A 23510-nucleotide genomic window follows, 5' to 3' on the forward strand; every position below is an offset into this window, starting at 1 on the left:
GATTATAGCCCGCCAGGCTCCTCTGTCCATGGGATTCTACAGGCAAGAATCCTGTAGTGGGTAGCCATTCCCTTCTCCAGGGGATCTTCCCAAGCCATGGATTGAACCCAGGTTTCCAGTATGGCAGTCATATTCTCTACCATCTGAGCCACCAGCAAGCTGTACTCATTTAAGAGACATAACCTCAAACAGTTAAAAGAGCTCCTTACACATAGAAACCTACTTCTCTGTATATTTCCAGAAACTTCTGTTTCTTTCCACCCTTACAGGTATTAGTGGTACTGAATATAAGCATTAAACATCGTCTGCTGTTCACAGAGTAAGTTCTGACTGTCACAATTACCTGGCTGAACCATCTTTGGCAGCTTGATCCTTTCCAGGAAGACACAATTGAAAATGACCAAGATAATCTGGAGTCAAAATTTACCCAAAGACCTGTTGATGAATAGAATGTGTTTGTCTCCACATGAGTAACCAAAGTGTAGTTATTAACAATAATAGTGGACATTTACTATTACTGTTGAGCAACAACAATGTAATTATTAATGATAATAGCTAGTATTTACCAGGTGCTTTACTGTGTGCTGGGCACACACTAAGCTCATTATAAACATCTTATTTAGACCTCACAACAACCCTAAAAGGACAGTGAACTATTACCTCCATTTTACTCAGAAGGAAGCAAACAAAGTTAAGATTTCAAATTTGGGTCTGACTCCTACCCACTAAATGCCATAAAAACTTTTTTTTAAAAAAAAGCAACTGCAGTGCCTGTGTTTTTATACTTATCTGTAGGTACACCTCTAAGTGTGTGTTTGTGCATATATAGGAGTTCAATTTTCCTGGGCTCCAAAATCACTGCAGATGGTGACTGCAGCCATGAAATTAAAAGATGCTTGCTCCTTGGAAGAAAAGCTATGAACAACCTAGATAGCATACTAAAAAAGCAGAGACATTACTTTGCTGACAAAGGTTCATCTAGTTAAAGCTATGGTTTTCCCAGTAGTCATGTATGGATGTGAGGTATGGGTGTGAGACCATAAAGAAAGCCTAGCGCTGAAGAATTGATGCTTTTGAACTGGGGTGTTGAAGAAGACTCTTGAGAGTCCCTTGGACAGCAAGGAAGTCAAACCAGTCAATCCTAAAGGAAATCCATCCTGAATGTTCATTGGAAGGACTTTTGTTAAAGGTGAAACTCCAATATTATGGCTACCTGATGAGAAGAACTGACTCATTGGAAAAGACCCTGATCCTGGGAAAGACTGAAGGTAGGAGAAGGGGATGACAGAAGATGAGATAGTTGGATGCCATCACCCACTTGATGGACATGAGTTTGAGTAGGCTCTGGGAGTTGGTGATGGACAGGGAAGCCTGGCATGCTGCAGTCCATGGGGTTGCAAAGAGTCAGACAAGACTGAGTGACTGAAATGAACTGAACTGAACTGAGGAGTTCAATTCCCAAGAATACAAGTATTTTAATAAACAACCTCCCATTTCCACAGTGAAGATGGGCCTGAATTCATTATGTTGAAAAGTCTCTGGTTTTTATCTGAGCAGTTTGTAAACAAACAGGGAACCAACCCTATTTGCATCAGTCCTCAGGGACTTTTCTCTGCCTCCACGGTCCCTGGTGGCTCACTCAGTAAGGAATCCGCCCATAATGTGGGAGACTTGGGTTTGATCCCTGGGTTGGGAAGATCCCCTGGAGAAGGAAATAGCAACCAGTCCAGTATTCTTGCCGGGAGAATCCCATGAACAGAGGAGCCTGGCGGACTGCTGCCCATGGGGTCGCAAAGTCGGACACCACTGAGTGACTTAGCGAGCACAGCTCTCTTAAGTAGGGACGAGCCTCAACTCTGCCAGTCGCCATGGCAACTGCCAGGCAGCCCGACCCCCGCTAGGAGGCGAGTCAGAAAGGTGTGGAAGACAGGAAGCGGACCCCCGGGAGGCCTCCAGGACACTTCCCTCCCCCCAGGGCAGCCCCACCCTATAAGCACAAGGCACCCTCCTCAGCTCCTCAGCGCTGAACCTTCGACGGGGTTTCCTTCACTCTTTTTCGCTGGGGGTGGGGGAGGTAGAGAGAAGAGGGTCTCTCATTCATATTTAAGAAAAGCAAAAAGATAACTTCTGCCTGGGGGAACGGAGCTCAGAGGAACCGTGGTCGCGGCCTTCTCCACTCACCTGAGGCCCTGCCACCGCCGCGCCCCTCCCTTCTCCCGCGGAGGCCTTATCTGCGCAAGGGTGGACCCCCTCTCGGGGGCTGATGGGAAGGGCCGGCTGGCTGGAGGGTTATGGAAGTGCCTCCAGGGCCAGGGGAGGAAGTGGAAGAGGACTTCCTCCTTTTTCCAGGGAAGAAACTCCTCCTAGTGATGGCCTCACCTTTTCGCCAGTCTTCCTGTGAGCCCTCTGCAGGCCTCCAGAGTTGGAAAGCTCTGCTTCTCTCATCACCAAATGCTTGCCTGTCACCTGGGGGTTAAGGGTCACATAGGCCGGGGCTGCCCGGTGTCCCGTTGACCTAATGAGGCCTTTTCTGGTCTCGCCTAGGGAGAGGGTGGATGGGGCTCTCAACCTGACCTGAGCGACAGCATCCTTTTTCTGGAAGCAATCTCTGGGCTAGTTGCTGCTGCAGGAGGCTGGGGGTCCAGTCCTGAAGTTTACCTCACTTTGCTTTATTTGGACAGCTGCTAAACCTGCAGGATAATGAAATTACTATAGATTGACTGAAAGATATTTTTGAGGGATGCTGGTGATTTAGTCAGTAAGTCATGTCTGACTCTTGTTAACCCATGGACTGTAGCCCCTCAAGCTCTTCTGTCCATGGGATTCTCCAGGCAAGAATACTGGAGTGGGTTGCCTTTTCCTTCTCCAGGGGGTCTGCCCAACCCAGGGATCAAACCTGGGTCTCCTGCATTGCAGGCGAATTCTTTACCAATAGAGCCACAAGGGACTTTAGGGAGCAGGGGGACTCTGATTTATTTGCCTAAGACATAAATTAAATTGTAAGTTTTAGGATCTAATAACTCAATGGCTAGACATCCAGCTGCTTATGGTGTGATCCAGAGTAGGGTGTGTTTAAACAACTTTCTGGTTTTTTTAATCAAAGGATCTTTGAGCCAGTGGTTCTCCACTTGGTAGATGGTTAAGGTCACTTCCAGAAACCATAGTTATTCCTTTAAATCAGAGATCTGGGGGGAGGGCAGTAGAATACAGTAATTAACAGTAATAGCTTAAGTCAGGTGGCATGGTTTGAATCCCATTGGCTGTGTGATTTTGAGCAATGTCTTTACCTCTCTGTGGCTTCTTTTCCTTAGCTGTACAATGGGGAAATGACAGTGATTATTTAAGAAGACAATTCCTATAAAACTCTTCAAACACTGCCAGCACAGTCAGAACATTATTACTTCCTGGCATTGTGAGAGGAAATTTGAATTTCTGACATTTTTTTTTTTTTTATGTGCAGAAAAGTTAACATCTAGTTGCACATTCTTGATTGTATTTCCATTTCATTCCAGATTTCTAATATTTAAAATGTTTTGAGGTTTTATTATAAAAAGACATGATCCACTGTATTAAATGTGGCATCTGTCAGATATAAAGAAGAAAATCACAATCATCTGTCCTTCTAAAGTCCCCACTTTTTCCCACAAGAAGTACTCTTCATTTGGGGTGTTTACAATGTTTTTAACGTTGCAGCTAACAAACAATATAATTGTATGGTCTTATGTGTTAATCTGCTTGTACATTGTTTCTTTTTTCGAAGAGTGATGGATTTGGGTTTGAGATGTGGAATGGTCTGTGTGTTCTGGAAGACCTGGGGATTATCTGGATATCTGCCTCATGGATTTGGGCTCTGTAATGCTTCCAGTAAGAGCAAACTCTGTGTTTCCTCAGTCACTGCTTCCTTCCCCAGCAACATCCCACAACATGCCTTTAGGGGGAGGTGGGTATGAGAACTTTCTATTAATAATGTGTGATTCTTTTGTAATATCTTTGTTGATAGCATTATATAGCTATCAAAATAAATAATGTACTAATAAAATGTCATCTTTGTTCCCCAGGGCAGCTGTTTGAGTTGGGAAGGGTTTATTCCCCTCAGTTAACAGGATAGGGATGTGAGAGTTGGACCATAAAGAAGGCTTTATGACCCATAAAGAAGGGTTAAAGAATTGATACTTTTGAACTGTGGTGCTGGAGAAGACTCTTGAGAGTCCCTTGGACAGCAATGAGATCAAATCAGTCAATCTTAAAGGAAATCAACCCTTAATGTTCAATGGAAGGACTGATGCTGAAGCTGAAGCTCCAACACTTTGGCCACCTGATGTGAAGAGCCAACTCATTGGAAAAGACCCTGATGCTGGGAAAGATTGGGGGCAAGAGGAGAAGGGAGCAACAGAAGATGAGATGGTTGGATGGCATCAATAATTCAATGGACATTAGTTTGAGCAAATTCTGGGAGATAGTGAAGGACAGGGAAGCCTGGCGTGCTGCAGTTCATGGGGTCACAAAGAGTTGGACATAACTTAGCAACTGAACAACAATAGCAGGATAGGAAACTGAGGCTCAGAGGACCGGTGAGTTCCCTGAGGTCACCAAAGCTAATAGGCTGTGGGATCCCAGACTTGAAAGCTGGGCATTTTGGCATTAGGTGAGTAATGTTTCCACTAAATGAAGATGACTTTAAGATCTGTTTTCCCTCCATTTAGATCAATTTTTTAAAGTATTAGATTTAAATAAGTAAAAATTGGGAATATTATTATTATAGAAGGTATTAAACCTTAAAAGCCACTAAGAGTACCATGCAATATTTAGATTTAAGGTAAAACACAGTTATTTGTATAATTTGCAAAAACACATTAAGAATTAGATATACAGATGTACAGTGGCCAAACCATAATTAAAAACTGAATTTTGATCCACAACTTGCAGCAGCAAGCCCAGGAAACCAACCCACTATCTACAGTAAACTTCCCAGGAAACCACCCTACTGTAGGCCAGACTCGCAGGAAGTCAGTTCTTTTCTAACAGATCCAGGGGCAAACAAGAACCCCTTTAACAATAGGCTCCAAATGGGGCTTCCCAGGTGACTCAGTGGTAAAGAATATGCCTGCCAATGCAGGAGACACAGGAGATGATCTCTGGGTAGAGAAGATCCCCTGGAGGAAGAAATGGAAAACCACTCCAGTATTCTTGCCTGGAGAACCCCACAGACAGAGGATCCTGGCAGGCTACTGTCCATGGGGTCACAAAGAGTCAGACACGACTGAGCACACATGCACCACCAAATGGCCAGGACTTGATTAACAGCTGAGAGTTTACCTAATTTTTGCCCCCATTTCCACCTTAGGACCAATCAGAGAAAGCTGAATTTCTACCCTCACCAATCACCTAGGATGCCTGCATTCTCCTGAGCCCTCCAGCAGCTTCCCCATACTCTCAGCCTCCAGTCAGGATACTAAATTCTTACCTTTTTTCCACTATAAAGTTTTCCTACTCCTCTGCCTGCTTTTTAGTCTCTTTCAAAATATGAGTGATCATGACTGACCCTCTTGCTAGAGCAAGCCCCAAATAAAAGTCTTTGTTTTCTCTCATTGGGTGGTCTTTGTTTATTTCCACATGCAAAATAGAGATGCTTTCAAGTATACATGATAAAGGAAGAACATATTTGTATCTCACTAGGGGATCTAAAGGCTCATGTGGACTGGATTTTCCTGGCTTGGTTGATCATCCATTGTGTGCAAAACACTTTGCTAGGTGCTGTGGGGAGACAGAGATGAGGGCAGTGTGGCTTCTGAGTGTCCAATAATCAGACAACCACCTGGATGACTGTGATGTGAGATAGAGCTTGCCCTGTGTGTATGATAAAGATGGCTAAAGGTACAATGGGAATTAAGAGAAAGACAGTGAGAACAACTCACTTGAAGGATCAGAAGAAGCTGCAGGTGGAAGGTGTCCAATATTTAGAGTAAAAAATTAAAAATACAGAGAAATATGGTTACTATATACTAATAAAAACTCACTACTTTAAATTTTGCATGTTGTCACACTCAGACCTTTAAACTAGATAGACAGATGGATAGATAGATAATAGACAGATGATACAGAGAGGGGAAGTCCTTTCCTCTTTCTCCAGCCCTGTTACCCTCTTCCTCCCGGGGGGCATCCTTATCATGAATTTGGAGCTTTTTCTGGAAGTGGTTCCTTAGCCAGTCTTTGAAGAATGGCTCTGACTATAGGCAAGGCCATCAGAAGGAAGACTTCCAGGGGAAGCATCTGGCACAGGCAAAGACACAGACGTGGGGAAGTGAAGGATGTACTGGGGACAGTGCTCATGGTTTGCTTTTATCTGAATCACGTAACAAATATAGGAAGGTGTTGATGGACCAGGAGGCTGAGAGGATGACTTGGGGTTTGAATATGGAGATAGTGAATACAGTGGTCTGCATGCAGTCTGGTCTGCACGTGAGTTCCTGAGTAGAGGAGGAGGGTGAGGTGGTTAAGAGTGCCTAAGTCTGGAGACAAACAGGCTGAATCAGAGCCTATTGCCAGAGTTAATAAGGGGAGGAAGAAAGCCTGGATTGGGGTGGTGACAGAGGAACTGGGAAAGAGATCATGAGGGGTCCTGGGCAGACTGAGTGTCAGATAACTGGAGGAAAGATAGGAGGAGAGGCCCATTTAAGAGTGGGAATGAGTGTGAATGTGTGTGTGTGTGTGTGTGTGTGAGGGAGCAAGCTCCACTGGGGACTCCCAGGAGACTGGTCTCACATCTGGGATGGAGGAGGGGTGTCAAACCCTGACGAGCATCAGGGTAGAGGGTAGACTTGCATCTGCTAATGAGTCGGAGCTGACTCCTTGAGTCAGAATATGCTTACAAACACAAGAAAAGATATCGAAGAACGCATCTCTGTGGACCGCCAACATGGAAGGTTCGGAAGAGCCCAGAAAGGTGATGAGGGGCAGGCAGGGTCTATGGAGACACCCAAGGAATCAAGGGCCAGGGCTGAGAAGGGTCAGTGTCCACCTCTACGAGGGGCGAGACCCTTTCCAGAGCTGGCCCTATGAGCTTCCTCCATCCCTTCTCGTTTCATCACCCAGCCGCCGGTTAAAGGGGGGCAGCCACGTGGTGTCCAGGTAAGAGAGCAGGTGGGTACCCAATACGCCTCAGGCCCCGCCCCTCCCTCCTCCCTGGGTGACGGTTGGCCGAAGCTCTCCTTACGTTGTTATGACAGCACCTGAAGGCAGCCATTGGCTCCTTCCCAAGCCGTCCCGCCCCAGGCCCCGCCCCTCTCTCTTCCCGGAAGGCGACAGGCGGTTGAGTCCCGTTGCTATGACAGCATCCGAAGGTTAACGGTTACTTCTCCCCTGCCTCCCAGGTTCTCCGCAAGGGCTGGGAGGGAGAGAGCCTGGCCGCGTCTCCATGGCGACGGCGGACGCGTGGTGCAGGCAGCTGGTACCTACCGACTAGAAAGGCGCAAGCGGCAGCGGGCATCCAGACTGGGGCGAAGCCATGTCTGACCTGGGCTCGGAGGAGTTGGAAGAGGAGGGAGAGAATGATCTTGGGGTGAGAGTTTCGGGTAAGGGAGGAGCTCCCAGGGTTGCGTGAACCCTTGGAAACCGGGTTCAGAGAGTGGGGCGGCCTGGAGGTCCGCCACAGTCCCTCCGGGAGGCCCAGCCAAGGACAAGGACCATGCTGGCCACAGCGGGCGCTGCGTCCTGCAAGTTGGCTCTGAAAGGTGAAACGTTATGACGTCCGCTTGCCACATCCCTTCTCGCTCCCCCCTCCCCCATTCCTCCTTCCGTTAAAGGCAAAGATTTCCAAATAGAAGGCTTTGGAAACGTCCTGCTGTTACCCTCCATGGAGGCAGTTTCCTTGAATGGCTGGTCATCCCAAGCTGGGCTCTTCCGACCCTTCCATGATGCCCTCTTCTCCTCTGCCCTCAATCTGTCCCAGCATCAGGGACTTTTCCAATGCTGTTCACATCAAATGACCAAAATCCTAGAATTTCAATTTCAGCATCAGTCCTTCCAATGAATATTCAGGATTGATTTCCCTTAAGATTGACTGGTTTGATCTCCTTGTTGTCCAGGGGACTGAGAAAGGTGCCAACCTTGCTGCTCGTTTTGGATATATTTGGGAGTCTCTGGGGCAGGAAGAGGAGTCATTTGTACATTTTGATTTAGACTAACCCTGAAACATTTGTAAGATTATAAAAGTTTGCCTTATATTCTGAGCGTGAATTTCTGAACCAAACACTGCTAGAAAAGCACAAAAACTGCAAAAACGTTTTTTCCCCAAAGCCCTTGATTTAATGTGTCTGAATTTGTGCTAATGTCTATCCAGATCCAACTCCAGGTCAGATCATGCTCTGTGCCCTTGCCATTTCATTGTTTATTATTTACATGCTACACCCATGTAATTAGGTGCTTGAGAAACATGTCTTTTATGAAGGATAGAGACAATAGGGAAATGAGAAGCTAATATTGTTTTTTATTGATTTACTTTAAAGATGTGTGTGTGTATATGTGTGTATTAGTCGCTCAGTCATGTCCAATTCTTTGCAACCCCATGGACTATAGCTCTCCAGGTTCCTTTGTCCATGGAATTCTCCTGGCAAGAATACTGGAGTGGGTTGCCGTTTTCTTCTCCAGAGCATCTTCCCAACCCAGGGATCAAACCCAGGTCTCCTGCATTGCAGGCAGATTCTTTACCATCTGAGTCACTAGGGAAGCCCACTAAAAAGATAGATATGACATTATTTCCGTACTGGGCTATGACTGTTTGAACCTTAAGTCTCTTGAGTTTAAAAATAAGTTAAACTGAATTGAGTTTGGAAACTCAAGTTGACCATTGAGCCTGGTTTATTCCTCAGCTCCTCCTGTTCCTCTCCTGACATCAGAGCTTTCCTCAAGCTCAAAGCTGTCTTCAGGCCATGGACACCCAGGGATGATTTGTATTTTAAATTATGGATTATTGGAGGAAGGTGGGTTCAGGACCTGCTCCACCTGCAAATGCTATTAATACTTCAGACATGTCGTTGTAAAGAACACAACTTGGACCATCTTGCATTTTCTCCCAAGTGGTTGGTTTTGTTTACAGTGTAAAGGATTGTCATAATAAAGTGGAAGGAGAAAGTCAAAGTCCACCATGGACAGGTACCATCTGTGTGAACTTGGACTGATGCTCCGTGTCACCCAGGCCTGGAGCCTACCTCACCTGTAAGACAAGGTTAAGGGTTGGGAGAATTCAGTGGAATACTGTTGAAGTTATGAAATGCTTAGCACATGGTTAATGCTTAATAAAGAGTAGCTGTGATTATCTTCTGTCCAGGAGTATGAAGGGGAACGGAATGAGGCAGGTGAACGGCATGGACACGGGAAAGCGAGACTGCCCAATGGGGACATATATGAAGGGGACTATGAGCATGGTAAAAGACATGGCCAGGTCAGAATTGGTGACTTGAGTGGGTGGTTTTCCTGATTTAATGCTCTCTTAGCAATCATTAAATTCAGGAGTGATATAAATTATATCATCACTGTGTTGCAGGGGATCTACAAATTTAAAAATGGTGCTCGGTACATCGGAGAATATGTTAGAAACAAAAAGCACGGCCAAGGCACGTTCATCTACCCAGATGGATCGAGATATGAAGGTGAAGTGTTACCACGAAGCAAACCTTCTTGCTGTGGGGTAGGGTGTGGGGAAGCTGCGGGGTGAGGGTAGACCCGGGGTAGCAGGGTGGACCCAGGCCATGTGGTGCTTGGTGGTATTCTTCTCCTTGGAGTTGTTCTTGCTGTTTTCCATTTCTGACCAGCCCCTCTTCTGATGAACACAGTGTCTGGTTAGATGATGATTCTTTCACTGAGGGCTTCTGCTCTGGGAGGCGTTCTTACCTCTGCCATAGTGTGTTACATGACAGAGTCATGTCTCAGGAAGACTCTTGCCCCCTAACATGAACCTCACTGTTGCTCCCCGACCACTGTCACCTGTGTGATGACTGCTTTTGCTGCTGCTGTTAAGTCGCTTCAGTGGTGTCTGACTCTGTGCGACCCCATAGATGGCAGCCCCCGTCCCTGGGATTCTCCAGGCAAGAACACTGGAGTGGGTTGCCATTTCCTTCTCCAATGCATGAAAGTGAAAAGTGAAAGTGAAGTCGCTCAGTCGTGCCCGACTCTTAGCAACCCCATGGACTGCAGCCTACCAGGCTCCTGCGTCCATGGGGTTTTCCAGGCAAGAGTACTGGAGTGGGGTGCCATTGCCTTCTCCTGTGTGATGACAGTGCTGGTCTAATCCCAACAACAGATGAAGGCAGTTCCGACAGGCAGGGGTGAGTGGTGAGCTTCTCAAACCATGTGCAAAGGTTAGGCTCTGGGCTACCTTTCTGGGCAGAAATTGTCTAGTTTTCATCAGATTTCCAAAAAGGTCTGTGAGCCCAACCCTGGAGCTGGGGTGACAATAGGTGTGACCTTATTCAGGGGACCTCATTCCTTCTTGCTTCTGCCTCCTCCTCTTCAGTGTGAGGACCAGATGGATTCACACAGGTGAGATGCTCAGGGCTAATCGATGATACTTGTTCAGTAAATGCAGGCGAGGGACAATGTCACTTGTGTGACAGCAGCGTGTCTTAGCTTGGATACCACCTTCTCAGGGGGCAGGCTGGAGCAGGCTGTCTGGTGGCCACGTAAAACCAGAGCCGAGGCTGCCTCGGGACTTCTGCTGGAACCTAAGACCAAAGTGGAGAGTGTCGCTGCTCTTCCTACTAGAGATGGGATTTCTCTCTTGTTTTGTTTCATGAATCTTAGAAAACTGGCTCCAGACATAGCTCCATCTGCTTTTTAAATCAACTCGAAGCAATTTAATTTAGGAATTTAATTTAATTCTTTCAAATCCTCATGAGCCTAATCTCATTGTGGTCGTTTTGATTTCAGTGTAGATGTTAATCTAATTTGAACATTTCTATTTATATATGTTATTACGTATGACAAGATATATGTTATGTATGATAAAATGTGTGCATATGTGGAGATACATATGTACATACACACACACGTGTGTGGTCCCTCCAGGGGAGTGGGCAGACGACCTGCGGCATGGCCACGGCGTGTACTACTACGTCAACAACGACACCTACACTGGAGAATGGTTTGCCCACCAAAGGTTCGATTCCCTCCTCGGACCCACAGCACGGTTCACGTCGTGAGCACACGACCATAATTAAGCAACAGAATCATGACCGCAGCCCACTGGGCAGCATGGTGCTGCAGTTCATATCTTTAGGGCGAGCCTGTGGGCAATGCTCTGTCGGGCAGGTGCGTTCCCCGGGAAACAGGCCCAAGGACCCCAGGCCATGGAGGACACAGGACAACCTGCTGGGGCTGAACCACAGCTCCCGGGAGCCCTGCCCCTTGCCTGAGCCAACCAGCTGATGGGCAGGAGGTCACCGCTGCCCAGCAGGGGTGCCCAGCCATGCCTGGACTGTGAGCAGGATGTGTTTTGAATGAGCCCAGATATAGAAGCCATTTCGCTTGTGAGCCACATCAGCCTAGGCCCCCCTGAATTTAAATTTCTGTCTCATAAACCTGGAAGGGTTTTCACTGCAGCAGAACCAAGGGTGTTGTGCTCCTTGTCTTCACCAGGCATGGGCAGGGCACCTACTTCTATGCAGAGACGGGCAGCAAGTACGTGGGTGCCTGGGTGAATGGCCAACAGGAGGGCGCAGCTGAGCTCATCCACCTGAACCACAGGTACCAGGGCAAGTTCTTGAACAAAAACGTAAGTCAATGGGCAGTGACATTTGCCAGTGAAATAAGCAACACCCTCTGTGCCCCACCCCCCGCCCTGCTTGTGACTATGTGTGAGCAGAAAAGAGGACAAACCCAGGCAAACCCTCCACCCGCTGAAGACAGGGAGACAGAGCTGAGCCTCTCTGCTACCCACAGAGGACAGGGCGGGCGCGGGGGAGGCTTGGCCGGTCTCTGCATCTCAGTAACATTCATACCAGCCTCCCAGCAGTGGGAATCCTTATAGCATTGGGGCATCTTGACCTTGGTCTCATAAGTAAATTGGATATGAAATACTTAAATGTTTGAATGACTGAGCAGTTGGGCATGTGATGTTTTGACTTTCTTTCTCCTGAGAGGCCCGCAGCCTGAGCCTGGGAAGGAAGACCCCATGAGTTCCTCCCTTGAGCTCTGCGCCAGCCCACCCACTCCAGGCTGTGGTGGGGTTGGAGGGCTGCTCCTGGCCTTGGGCCTGGAGGTTTCCAGTTCACAGTACCCACGATGGATCATCTCTGTTTGGAGGATTCTGTGGCCTTGCTTGTCCTATTTCCTGAGCCCTGGTGGGATGCAGAGAAACCCTGAATCATTTGGAACCTACCTACCACCCTGCATTTGCTATAGCTTTGATCAAGGGTTGAATAGACACTTTCCACAAAAAGAGTTTTTGGAGCAAATGAAAGGTGTTAGATGTTGACAGAGGGAACATCCAACTGATTTAATAAAGCCGCCCCAGATTCCAGTTTTCATTCCCGTATAATTCACACCGTTATTACAGATTCTACTTGTAGTCTCTGTTAGTGCAGGCAGCTTTTCCTCAAATCTATACATTAAACGTGTTTGTTGTTTTAGTTATTCAGTTGTGTCTGACTCTTTGTGATCCCATGGACTATAGCCTGCCAGGCTCCGCTGTCCGTGGGATGTCCCAAGCAGCAGTACTAGAGTGGGTTGCCATTTCCTTCTCCACTGAATATGTCATTCTTGCAAAATTCTCCTGGGATGTTTTTTTTTTTGTTGCAGGGAGGTGGGTGGAGGAAAGAGAATTCAACACAGGTTGGTTGGGAGGAATCAATGAATATGGTGAACCTAAACCAACCTGAGGAATGAGAATGAAAGTGAGACTGTGTTCTGCCAGTTAGTAAAAGGTTTAAAGTTGCACAGGTAACACACCAGGATGTTCCACTTGTAAAACACTCCCCCTCTGGACTCCTCCCCACCCACCTCAAGCGGCCTGGAGGTACAGACTTACACATACAGCTCATACAGAAGTAGAGTGGGGATTTTAACTACACAAATAGGACCACTCTGTTATCAGGACACAAAAATGTACCCAGAGAAACATCTTCTATCTTTGTGCACATTTGGAAGTTCTTATATTGGTTAGCTACTGTAATTGGGGAATCTATAAGTATTGACATTTTTTTTCTTACAGATGCTGGTGATTTATTGATGATTAGATGCAGTAAATGTTGCATATAATTTAGTTTCATTCTACCTTAATAATATTGCATCATTTTTTGAGTAATTACTATGTGCCAGGCACTGTTCTAAGTATTTTACATGTATTAACTCATATAATTTAAAATAAAAGTGTACCCATTTGTGTATGAGGATACCAAAAACAAAGACAAGTTAAACTGAGGCACCCAAAGTTGTTCTGTTAAGTGATGGAGCTAGGATTCAAATGCCAGCAGCCTACTGTTGGAGACTGTGTTCCTAGATTTGATATTTTTTTCAAACTGTTGATGTTTTAAATGAGGCCAGATACTGCCGATTGTCCTGAAAAGCTGAGCCAGTTTATACTCTGACCAACAGAATATGGGAGTCTCTTCCATCACATTTTCTCACCAACATTGGATTTTATTAGTCTTTAATTTTTTTTTTCAAATCTAATTCGGTAAAAAATGTTATCTCATAGTTTTAACGTGCAGTTCACTGATTACTGGTGAGGCCCAGCATCTTCAAATACTTCTGTTAGTTTGACTTTCTTCCTTCAGAGATTTGCCTGTTCACATGCTTGCTGGCAAGTTGTGAAATATACTATAAAGCTTCAATAACGAAAACAGTGTGCTCCTAGGTTAGCGATATACAGAGTTAGTGATGTAGGTTAAAGAGTAGACAGATTCAAGTATATATAATAATTTAGCACTTGAAAGGATGTCATTTCCAGTTAAAAGAAATGGTGGGGAGAAATCAAGAAATGGTGCTGGGACAGCTTGATGACAATTTGGGAGAAAAAATAAAACCAGAGTTTGTCTTTCAGCAAGCATTTAGGTGAAGATACTGGGTCGGCCAAAAAGTTCATTTGAGGTTTTCCATCTGATGTCATGAAAAATCCAAGCACGTGTTTTGGCCAATCATACTTGCTAGAAGAAATAAAGATTTAAATGTAAACAGAAAGTCACAGACAGAAAAATAGGCTTTTTTTTTTTTTTTTTTTTTTTGAGAAAGATGGACTTTCTAAACAGAAATATAAAGGAAAAACCAAGAGATTCCACTTGACAAACATAATCCCATATAGGTTAGAAAACACCATAAAGAAAATTTAAAACCTATATGACAAATGGGGGTTGGGATATTTGTAACATGTAATACGTAAAGCACTTATGTAAATCAACATGATTTAAATTTCAAAAATGTTGAAAAAAATTAAACCTTGCCAATAATTTAAAAGCTGTGACGTAAAATGCCAAGGTCCTATTTTTTTACATATAAGAATGTAAAAATTAAAAAAAAAAGAATGTAAAAATAGAACAAATGTTAATGCCCAGAAAAAAATAAGGGTTTGAGGACAAAGGGATCTTAAGTGCTGTTGTGGGAGTGAAAATTACTAGAGGCTCATTCTGATAAAATCTATCTATCAGATTATCTATCTATCTACCTATATATACTTTTGTCCAGAAATTCAATTTCTATAAACTTACTTTGAGGAAATTATCAAGACTGTACATAAAGATTTAGCTCAGAATATGTTTACATAGTGTTTTTTGTCAAAGTATCAGCATAACAAATATTAACAATAGTGAGTAAATAGATGATGATTCCTTGATAAAATAGCATACCACATTGACTATTGATGTTATGGAAGAATATCTCTAAACATGTTCATACTCTCAGTTCAGTTCAGTCGCTCAGTCATGTCTGATTCTGTGACCCCATGGACTGCAGCATGCCAGGCTTCCCTATCCATCACCAACTCCTGGAGCTTGCTCAAATCCATGTCCATTGAGTCGGTGATGCCATCCAATCATCTCATCCTCTGTTGTCCCCTCCTCCTCCTGCCTTCAATCTTTCCCAGCATCAGGGTCTTTTCCATAGAGTCAGTTCTTCGCACCAGGTAGCCAAAGTATTGGAGCTTCAGCTTCAGCATCAGTCCTTCCAATGAATATTCAGGACGGATTTCCTTTAGGATTGACTGGTCTAATCTCCTTGCTGTCCAAGGGATTCTCAAGAGTCTTCTCCAACACCACAGTTCAAAAGCATCAATTCTTTGGGGCTCAGCCTTCTTTATTGTCCAACCCTCACATCCATATGTGACTACTGGGAAAACCGTAGTTTTGACTAGATGGACCTTTGTTGGCAAAGTAATGTCTCTGCTTTTTAAATCAACTATATTTCCATAAATATTTTAAAATTATTTATTAGTAGTCCTCTTCTAGCTAGTTTGACTGTGGGTGTTGACTAAGTAAAATTTCTGTCATAAATACTTTTGTAAAGAAATAAAATGTAGTTTTTTTTTTTTTTTTTTAAACAAATGTAAGGGGACCTACACTTTGCATTCTATTAGCCGTTAGTTTACAAAAGCATCTTTAATTTGTATTGGATTTTCCCCAGTTCCATGGTTCTGGGTAGAGTTTATGAAGGTCACATTTATACTTTATGTACTTTGTGTACACATTTACACATTTTGTACTTTCTACCGGGTGTTGACACTCAAGAATGAAGTTGGTTTCTCTTTGCTCATAGCCTGTTGGCCCTGGAAAATACGTGTTTGATATTGGATGTGAACAGCACGGGGAGTATCGCTTGACTGACGTGGTAAGTTGCAGAGTCTGTATCTTTTCCAACATTCATAGGCAAATAAACTGTTCGATGATGCTGACCCTGTAGATCTGTGTTGGGATCAATTGCCCTGAGGCAGTATAGGAAATGGAGTCGGGCAGAAGGGAAAGTTGGGTTGTGATGGGACCCTACGAGAGCTCTGAAATGGGATAACCCTTTAAAATGTCCTGATCAGGGCATCCCTGGTGGCCCAGTGGTAAGGAATCTGCCTGCCAGTATAGGAGACAAGGGTTCGATCCCTAATATGAGAAGATTCCATAAGCCCCAGAGCAACTAAGCCCATGCGCCCCAACTATTGAGCCTTTGCTCTCAAGTCCAGGAGCCACAACTATGGAAACCTGCATGCCCTAGAGCTGGTGCTCTGCAACAAGAGAAGTGTCGACAGTGAGAAGCCCGTGCACCCCAAGGAAGAGTAGCCCCCGCTCACTGCAACTAGAGAAAGTCAGAGCAGCAACGAAGACCCAGCATAGCCAAAAATAAATAAAATAATTTAAAAAAATGTTCTGAACAAAGGCCAGGTACCTTAGACTCCCATGTGGACCAGTCACTGGCTGTGGGCTGCCCGTGGATGTGGGGGGGAGGGGTGCGGGGAGCATGAAACCTAGGTTGTGTGTCTTCCTTTGGCCAAGGGCAGTTCATGGGAGGGACTTTGCTATGAGTGACTGGCTACCCACCCTCCAGCAGCTGGAAGAAGGAGGGCCTGAACCATGGGGGGAGAGCACGTGAGCACCTCCGAGTGATGAGACAGCAGACACCCCCTAGACAGTAGTTCTGCAGTGCAGTCCCCGGGCCTGCAGCTTTGGCAACACCTGGAAATCTGTCCCATGTGTAGGTTACTGGAGCTCACCCCAGACCTCCTGAATCAGAAACCCTGGAGCTGGGCCAGCGATCTGTACATTAACAACCTCTCCAGGGGATTGTGGTACAAGTGAAGTCTGGGTGCCACTGACCTGGAGCACTGGTGTCACCCTTCCTGGGGGACAAATCTCAGAAAATTTTAAACCAAGGAGAGCAGTTTATTTCTGAGTGACTCAGGGGAAGTATTAGGCAGGGATCTGTCACTCTGTGTGTTAGATATTATCATGTTTGTGACAGTGAAGTTTTCCATATTTATAGGACTGATGTTCAAATCTTTGGAATTTTCTGATGGGTACAAATCTGAGAAGTAGACCAATATGCTTGGCAACATCGACATATGTGGCTGTTACCCACTGTTGGAGTTATACATTATGATGGTGAGGGACGGGGAGGCCTGGCATGGTGCAGTCCATAGGGTTGCGAAGAGTTGGACATGACTTGGCAACTGCTGCTGCTGCTGCTGCTAAGTCGCTTCAGTCATGTCTGACTCTGTGCGACCCCATAAATGGCAGCCCACCAGGCTCCCCCATCCCTGGGATTCTCCAGGCAAGACCACTGGAGTGGGTTGCCATTTCCTTCTCCAATGCATGACTTCCCTGGTGGCTCAGATGGTAAAGCGTCTGCCTACAATGTGGGAAACCCAGGTTCAAACCCTGGGTTGGGAAGATCTCCTGGAGAAGGAAATGGCAACCCACTCTAGTACTCTTGCCTGGAAAATCCCATGGATGGAGGAGCCTGGTAGGCTACAGTCCATGAGGTTGCAAAGAGTCAGACACGACTAAGCGACTTCACTTTCTTTCTTTTCTTTCTTTCTTCAATGCATGAAAGTGAAAAGTGAAAGTGAAGTCTCTCGGTCGTGTCCGACTCTTAGTGACCCCATGGACTGTAGCCTACCAGGCTCCTCCGTCCATGGGATTTTCCAGGCAAGAGTACTGGAGTGGGCTGCCATTGCCTTCTCCGGACTTGGCAACTGAACTACAACAAATAAACTATTCCACGTTTAGAGCTGATGGACTTTGTTTACTTTCACTGCGTTTTATTTTTCTCTCCATTATCCTTAAGACTAGAACTTAAGAGTTCATGCCCTCGCCCGTCCTTACGTTATGTCTTTGGGTGAACATGCTTGCAGCGATGTTCATGCTGAATCTTAACCTCTGTCCACTCATGCAGAATTGAATCTCAGAGACAGAGTTTTTGGTGAAAAGAATAACTTTACTGGTTTGCCAGGCAAAGGAGGACATAGCGAGCTAATGGCTTCCATAGTGTGTCCCAAGGAGGGAGGGGCGGGCGGATTTGGTGAGGAGTCTTATAGCAATGGTTCAAGGGCAGGGTTTTGACAGGGATGGAGTACCTGCAGGTCCTGCAGTCCTTTAACCTGGCCTCAGGCGTTCTCCTGATGAGTTCTGTGGTTCTCCAGGTTACCAAACTATGACCTTTTCTCCAGAATGAAGAACGTTTCATCACGTAGTTAACATCTTCCACTTGTTGGGGTTTCAATTCTGCAGAAGAGCTCAAAGATATAGTTCTGTGTGCCTCTTGAAGCAGAATCAGGACCCTGCCGCAAGGCTGCTCTGTTGTTTCTTGGCTGCCCCTCCCTCGTCTCTGCATCCCTTCCCTTCCTTGGTTAGCAAGTGCCTAAACCTGCCCTTGGGAACTCAGGGAAGGTCCTAAAGGCTGGCGCCTGTTTCCTACAAACAAGAAATGGGGGACACAGAAAGGCTTCCATGCCCAGGAGCCCCACAGGGCCCTGCTTGGTTTCAGTGTCTGTTTCGTTACGTTTGAAGAATCTTAGAGCTGAAATGTAGCTGAATGGTTGCAAGGAGTCGTTAGCTCTGGCCATTTCTTAACTGGAAACGTTAGTCTGAAAACCTCTTGCACTGTCACCGAAATGAGTGCAGGAGCTGTATTGATCCCACTTTCGTTTCTCATTCTTGTTGTTTTAAGCTCCGTTTTCAGCTCTCGGATTACACCATTGACACTGGCGATTACTCTGATCACTGAATCCTGTTATAGAAATGTTAAAGCACCTTTCAAAACCTGTCCCATCTACCCGCACAGTAAACATCCCATGCATGTTGGTCAATTTACATTTGTTAACTTAGGAAAGAGGAGAAGAAGAGGAAGAGGAGGAGACACTGATAACTGTCGTTCCGAAATGGAAAGCCACCAAAATCACAGAGTTGGCTTTGTGGACCCCAACCCTCCCCCAGGAGCAGCCCGCTGCAAACAGACCGGGCCAGGAGGAGGCCTCAGGAGCTGAGGGTATTGAGGTCTAGGGGGGTGAGTGGAATGGGGCTCTCCGGGGAGCAGGCTCTGAGTCCTTCTCCTTGGCCTGTGACTGGCTGTGGGCATGACCTGGGCAAGGCTCCGACTGCAACTGGAGTTCAGCACCTCTCTGTGACCATCACAAGGAACTTCCTGGCAAGTCTTCAGGGGGCTGTGGGGGATCGAAGGTTACAATGGGCAGGAGCCTTTCTGTTGCATGATTGAGTGTTAGTCACCCAGTCGTGTCCAGCTCTTTGTGACCCCCATGGACTGTAGCCCACCAGGCTCCTCTGTCCGTGGGATTCTCCAGGCAAGAACACTGAAGTGAATTGCCAGGCCCTTCTTCAGGGGATCTTCCTGATCCAGGGTCTCCTGCATTGCTGGCAAATTCTTTACCATCTGAGCCACCAAGGAAGCCCTAAGGGATTGAAGATCAACTCCAATTGGCCTAAGTGGAATAATACTGATACTAATTCATTGGTTCATACCACTGGAGCAGTCGGGTAGGACGACCTCAGGTCTGGCTGGATCAGGCGTCTTCTCTCTGGTCTCCACTTTCCCATGTACGGGCTCTACTTGGTGGTACCCCCTTCCTTTTGGAGACCAAAGCTCAGTGACTTATCAGATTGTCACCCAATCTGCTCAAGAACCCTGGAAAACAGAGAGCTTCTTTCTCCATATGCTCATCAAAACCCTTGGGATATATACTGTACACTTAAAACAAACAAACAAAAAAACCCTTGGGAATTAGATTATCAGACAAAGGATGGCCATCCCTAAACTATCAGTGTGATGGGGACAGGGGACCAGGTGTCAGGCCTGGGTGGAGCTGGCAGGAGAGGCAGCTCCCTGATGGAGAGGCAGGTGCTGCTGTCAGCAGGAGGCAGGAGTGGGTGCTGAAAGGCGCCTGCTGACACCGATTCCTTTTGTCCACCTCAGGTGGGGGCGAGATGGTGGAGGAGGTCCAGCCTCTGACCGATGTGTCAGAGGGGGAGTTAGAGTCGATGCGGCCTGGAGATGAGGAGGGAGACGCCAGCAGAGAGGACCGAGAGGAATATGACGGCTTGGACCAGGGTGAGCCTGTGCTTCGGTGACCGAGGATGGGCAGGAGGGGAGGAGGCACTAGCACCCGTTTTCTCTGCCTTTGCTGGAGGCTGTCCTCGGGTCAGGCCTGGGGAACAGGATGCCTCGGGGGACCCACCCTGGGAATGTCACCCCTTCTTAGCTGTCCTGCACAAGGACAGCTGTGTGACACGTGTTCTCTCTGATTCTGTCCTTGCTAGTCTCCATTTCACCAAACATTCATAACTTGGGTGTCCCGGTAGATAATGATGTGGCTTTATTTTATGACATGGTTTTCACCTTTATCACACTTTATAATAATGCTCTGTCTAGAAATATATAGCGTATACCTTCAAAATGTAAACCCCTTCAACATTTAATTTTTCATCATTAATTCACATAAACACTATTATGGGGGTGGGGAAGGAGGGTGGGAATTGTGGATTACAGCCTCTATAGAGATCAGAGTTTCAACAGTGTTGTTTATAAATTATAGTCCATCAGTTTCATTACTGATCAGTGCACATAGGCAAAAGATAACGATGAACCTTACTCTCACTGACATGCATGTTCTTGTCTTAGGATTTACTCTGAAAATATTTTTTGCCTACTTCATTACTGATACCAATACAAAACTGTATAAACCAAAAACAAAAACTATATAAGTCTGTCTAAGATAAAAGTTAACATTCCATGACTTTGCCTGATAATGTGTTTAATATTTATTACAAAAGATCTGTAAGCAAATCAAGTTTCTAAATAGAAATAAGGTTAATACACTCACGTTTCCTTTTTCTTCTCAGGAAACGTTAGTTTTGAAGAAGAAGAAGGCAGACAGTCAGAACTGCTAGAATAAGATGAAGCAAAGCCAGGATGGCAGGAGATGGATCAGAAAGATGCTCTGATACCAGGGTAGTAATTACTGATGTATCACTAATCTTTCTTACTTAGTTGTTTGTTAAAATGTTTTATGATTGCAAATAAACTTCTTTATTTTCCTTTGTTTATGAAATGGCCTCTGCTTCAAGTTCTCAAGTTCTTTAAAAGTTACCAAGTTATTTTGCCATGATTTTTTAAAAGGTTATTTTCTTTTAATGTGGACCATTTTTAAAGTTTTGATTGAATTTGTTACCATATTATTTCTGTTTTCTGTTTTTGGTTTTTTGACTGTGAGGCATGTGATAGCTCTCTGACCAGGGATCAAACCCATACCTCCTGCATTGGAAGGTGGTCTTCACCAATGAACTGCCAGGGAAGTCCTGCCAGGATTTTATTTTTAGTGCTGATTTTTCCTAGGATAAAGAAAAATATCCTACTACTGGGACTGTGCTGAAGATGGCTGAGGGAATGGATTTTGGCTGAGTTAGTAGAGTGACTATATATGGAGATTTCTCTCTCAAACTTCCCTCAAGCTAGCCAGGAAAACACCTAGAAAATAAAGAATTCTTGTGTGCAATGCTCATAAGACACAATATAATAAAAACACGTCAGGCTCAGGTCAGAAGGAAACCATCAGCTCCCATCTGTTCTGTGCATCCGTTCAGCATCTCAAGTGTGGGCTTTGGGTTTCCTGGCCAGGAGTCCCCGCAGAAGGCTGAGGGGCAGGGGTGCCCACAGGTGTGGCTTTGCTTGTGTGTACACTCTTCTGGGCTCCTGGTGGGCGGGGGCTGACACCTAGGTCACTTTCGAATTCCTTGAGTAACAGGCACACCTTGTTTTATTGTGTTTTGCTTTATTGCATTTTGCAGGCATTGTATTATTATTCAGTTCAGTCGCTCAGTCATGTCTGACTCTTTGTGACCACATGGACTGCAGCACGTCAGGCTTCCCTGTCCATCACCAACTCCCAGAGCTTGCTCAAACTCATGTCCATTGAGTCGGTGATGCCATCCAACCATCTCATCCTCTGTCATCCCCTTCTCCTTCCTTCAATCTTTCCCAGCATCAGGGTCTTTTCTAATGAGTTGGTTCTTCACATCAGGTGGCCAAAGTATTGGAGCTTCAGCTTCAGCATCAGTCCTTCCAATGAATATTTAGGACCACTAGAACTGTCTCCATGTCAGCAATAAGCCAAAGCCTACTCTAGAGCCAGGCCCTAACTGTCTCCAATTCTGTGAAGGCCAAAGGAGATAAGGAAGCTGCAGAAGAACAGTTTGAAGCTAGCAGAGGTTGGTTCGTGAGGTTTAAGGAAGATGCCACCTCTATAACATAAAAATACAAGGTGAAGCAGTAAATGCTGATGTGGAAACAGAAGTAACTTATCAGAAGGTCTAGCTAAGTAATTAACAAAGGTGGCTTCTGTTGTTCAGTGTAGACAGCACAGCCTACATTGCAAGAAGACGCCATCTAGGACTTTCATACTAGAGAGAAGAAGTCAATGCATTGCAGTCAGAGGACAGGCTGATTCTCTCATTAGAGACTAACACAGCTGATTGCTTGAAGTTGAAGCCCTTGCTCATTTACCATTCTGAAAATCCTAGGACCCTTAAGAATTATGCTGTACAAATTACACAAACTGGGTGGCTTTAAACAACTAAAAGGGCTTCCCAGGTGGCGCAGTGGAAAAGAATCTGCCTGCCAATGCAGGAAATGCAAGAGACTCGGGTTCGATCCCTGAGTCAGGAAGATCCCCTGGAGGAGGACATGGCAACCCACTCCAGTATCCTTGCCTGGAGAATCCCACAGACAGAGGTGCCTGGAGGGTTACGAGAGAGATAATTCTTAGGTAGGTTGATAAGAAGTCTGGGGCCCTCAAGGAGGAAGGGGTCCAGGGTCCTCGAGGAGGAGATAGAGGCCTGAAGTTCTCAAGAAGGAGAAAAGGACAAAGGTTTTTTCCTTTATTGGTTTGTCTTAGTCAATATAGTATCTTGCTTGAGGACATGTTTTTCCTTCTTAAGACCCTTCTGAATAATCCTGTCATCTTAAAATGTATATTGTGGGAGTGGGTCTGGTAAGATATTTCTATTTTTAGTTTTAATTCCATCATCTTAAAATGTAAATTGTGGGAGTAGGTCTGGTAAGATCTTTACAACCTTGACATTCTTTTGACTTATTGTTAATAACCAATTGAAAAGTATATAGCTCCCTTGCTAAGACTAGCAGCAAGGGGGACACTCTCCGTCCCCCTTCTGATGTCTATGTCAGAAGCTTTCTCACTTTAATAAAACTCTGCTACACAAAAGCTCTTGAGTGATCAAGCCTGATCCCGAAGCTAATCTTCAGAGGTCACGAATCCGACATCATTAACATAAGCTATCAGCTACAGTCCATGAGGTCCCAAAAAGTCAGACACAACTGAGCACATCCTCACTCACAAACAACTAAAATGTATTATCCCACAGCCCTGGAGGCGAGACATCCCAAACTGAGGTCTCAGCAGGGCTGTGCCCCCTCAGAGGCTCTGGGAGGTGGTGGTGGTGGTGGGGGGGTGGGCATCTTTCCTGCTGCTTCAGCTCCTGGTGCCTCCCGTGTCCTTTGATTTGTGGCCACAT

At 45.6% G+C, this 23510-nt stretch overlaps 1 protein-coding gene across 2 annotated transcripts; it reads left to right on the forward strand.

Moving 5' to 3' along the window:
• The first annotated feature begins 7305 nt into the window (after positions 1-7305).
• Positions 7306-21032, forward strand: RSPH1 (radial spoke head component 1). 2 transcript variants are annotated; one of them, XM_043874514.1, is made up of 9 exons: positions 7306-7558; positions 9326-9439; positions 9542-9647; positions 11062-11152; positions 11632-11767; positions 15739-15810; positions 18795-18954; positions 19897-20031; positions 20823-21032. In XM_043874514.1, exons 1-9 carry the CDS (start codon positions 7505-7507, stop codon positions 20873-20875), a joined length of 921 nt encoding a protein of 306 aa, XP_043730449.1. In that variant the 5' UTR covers positions 7306-7504; the 3' UTR covers positions 20876-21032. The 2 variants fall into 2 exon arrangements, with proteins under 2 accessions (XP_043730449.1, XP_043730450.1); XM_043874515.1 differs by lacking the exon at positions 9326-9439.
• The last annotated feature ends 2478 nt before the right edge of the window (positions 21033-23510 follow it).

This window comes from Cervus elaphus, chromosome 19, assembly GCF_910594005.1.
Source record: "Cervus elaphus chromosome 19, mCerEla1.1, whole genome shotgun sequence".
Lineage (NCBI taxonomy): Eukaryota > Metazoa > Chordata > Mammalia > Artiodactyla > Cervidae > Cervus > Cervus elaphus.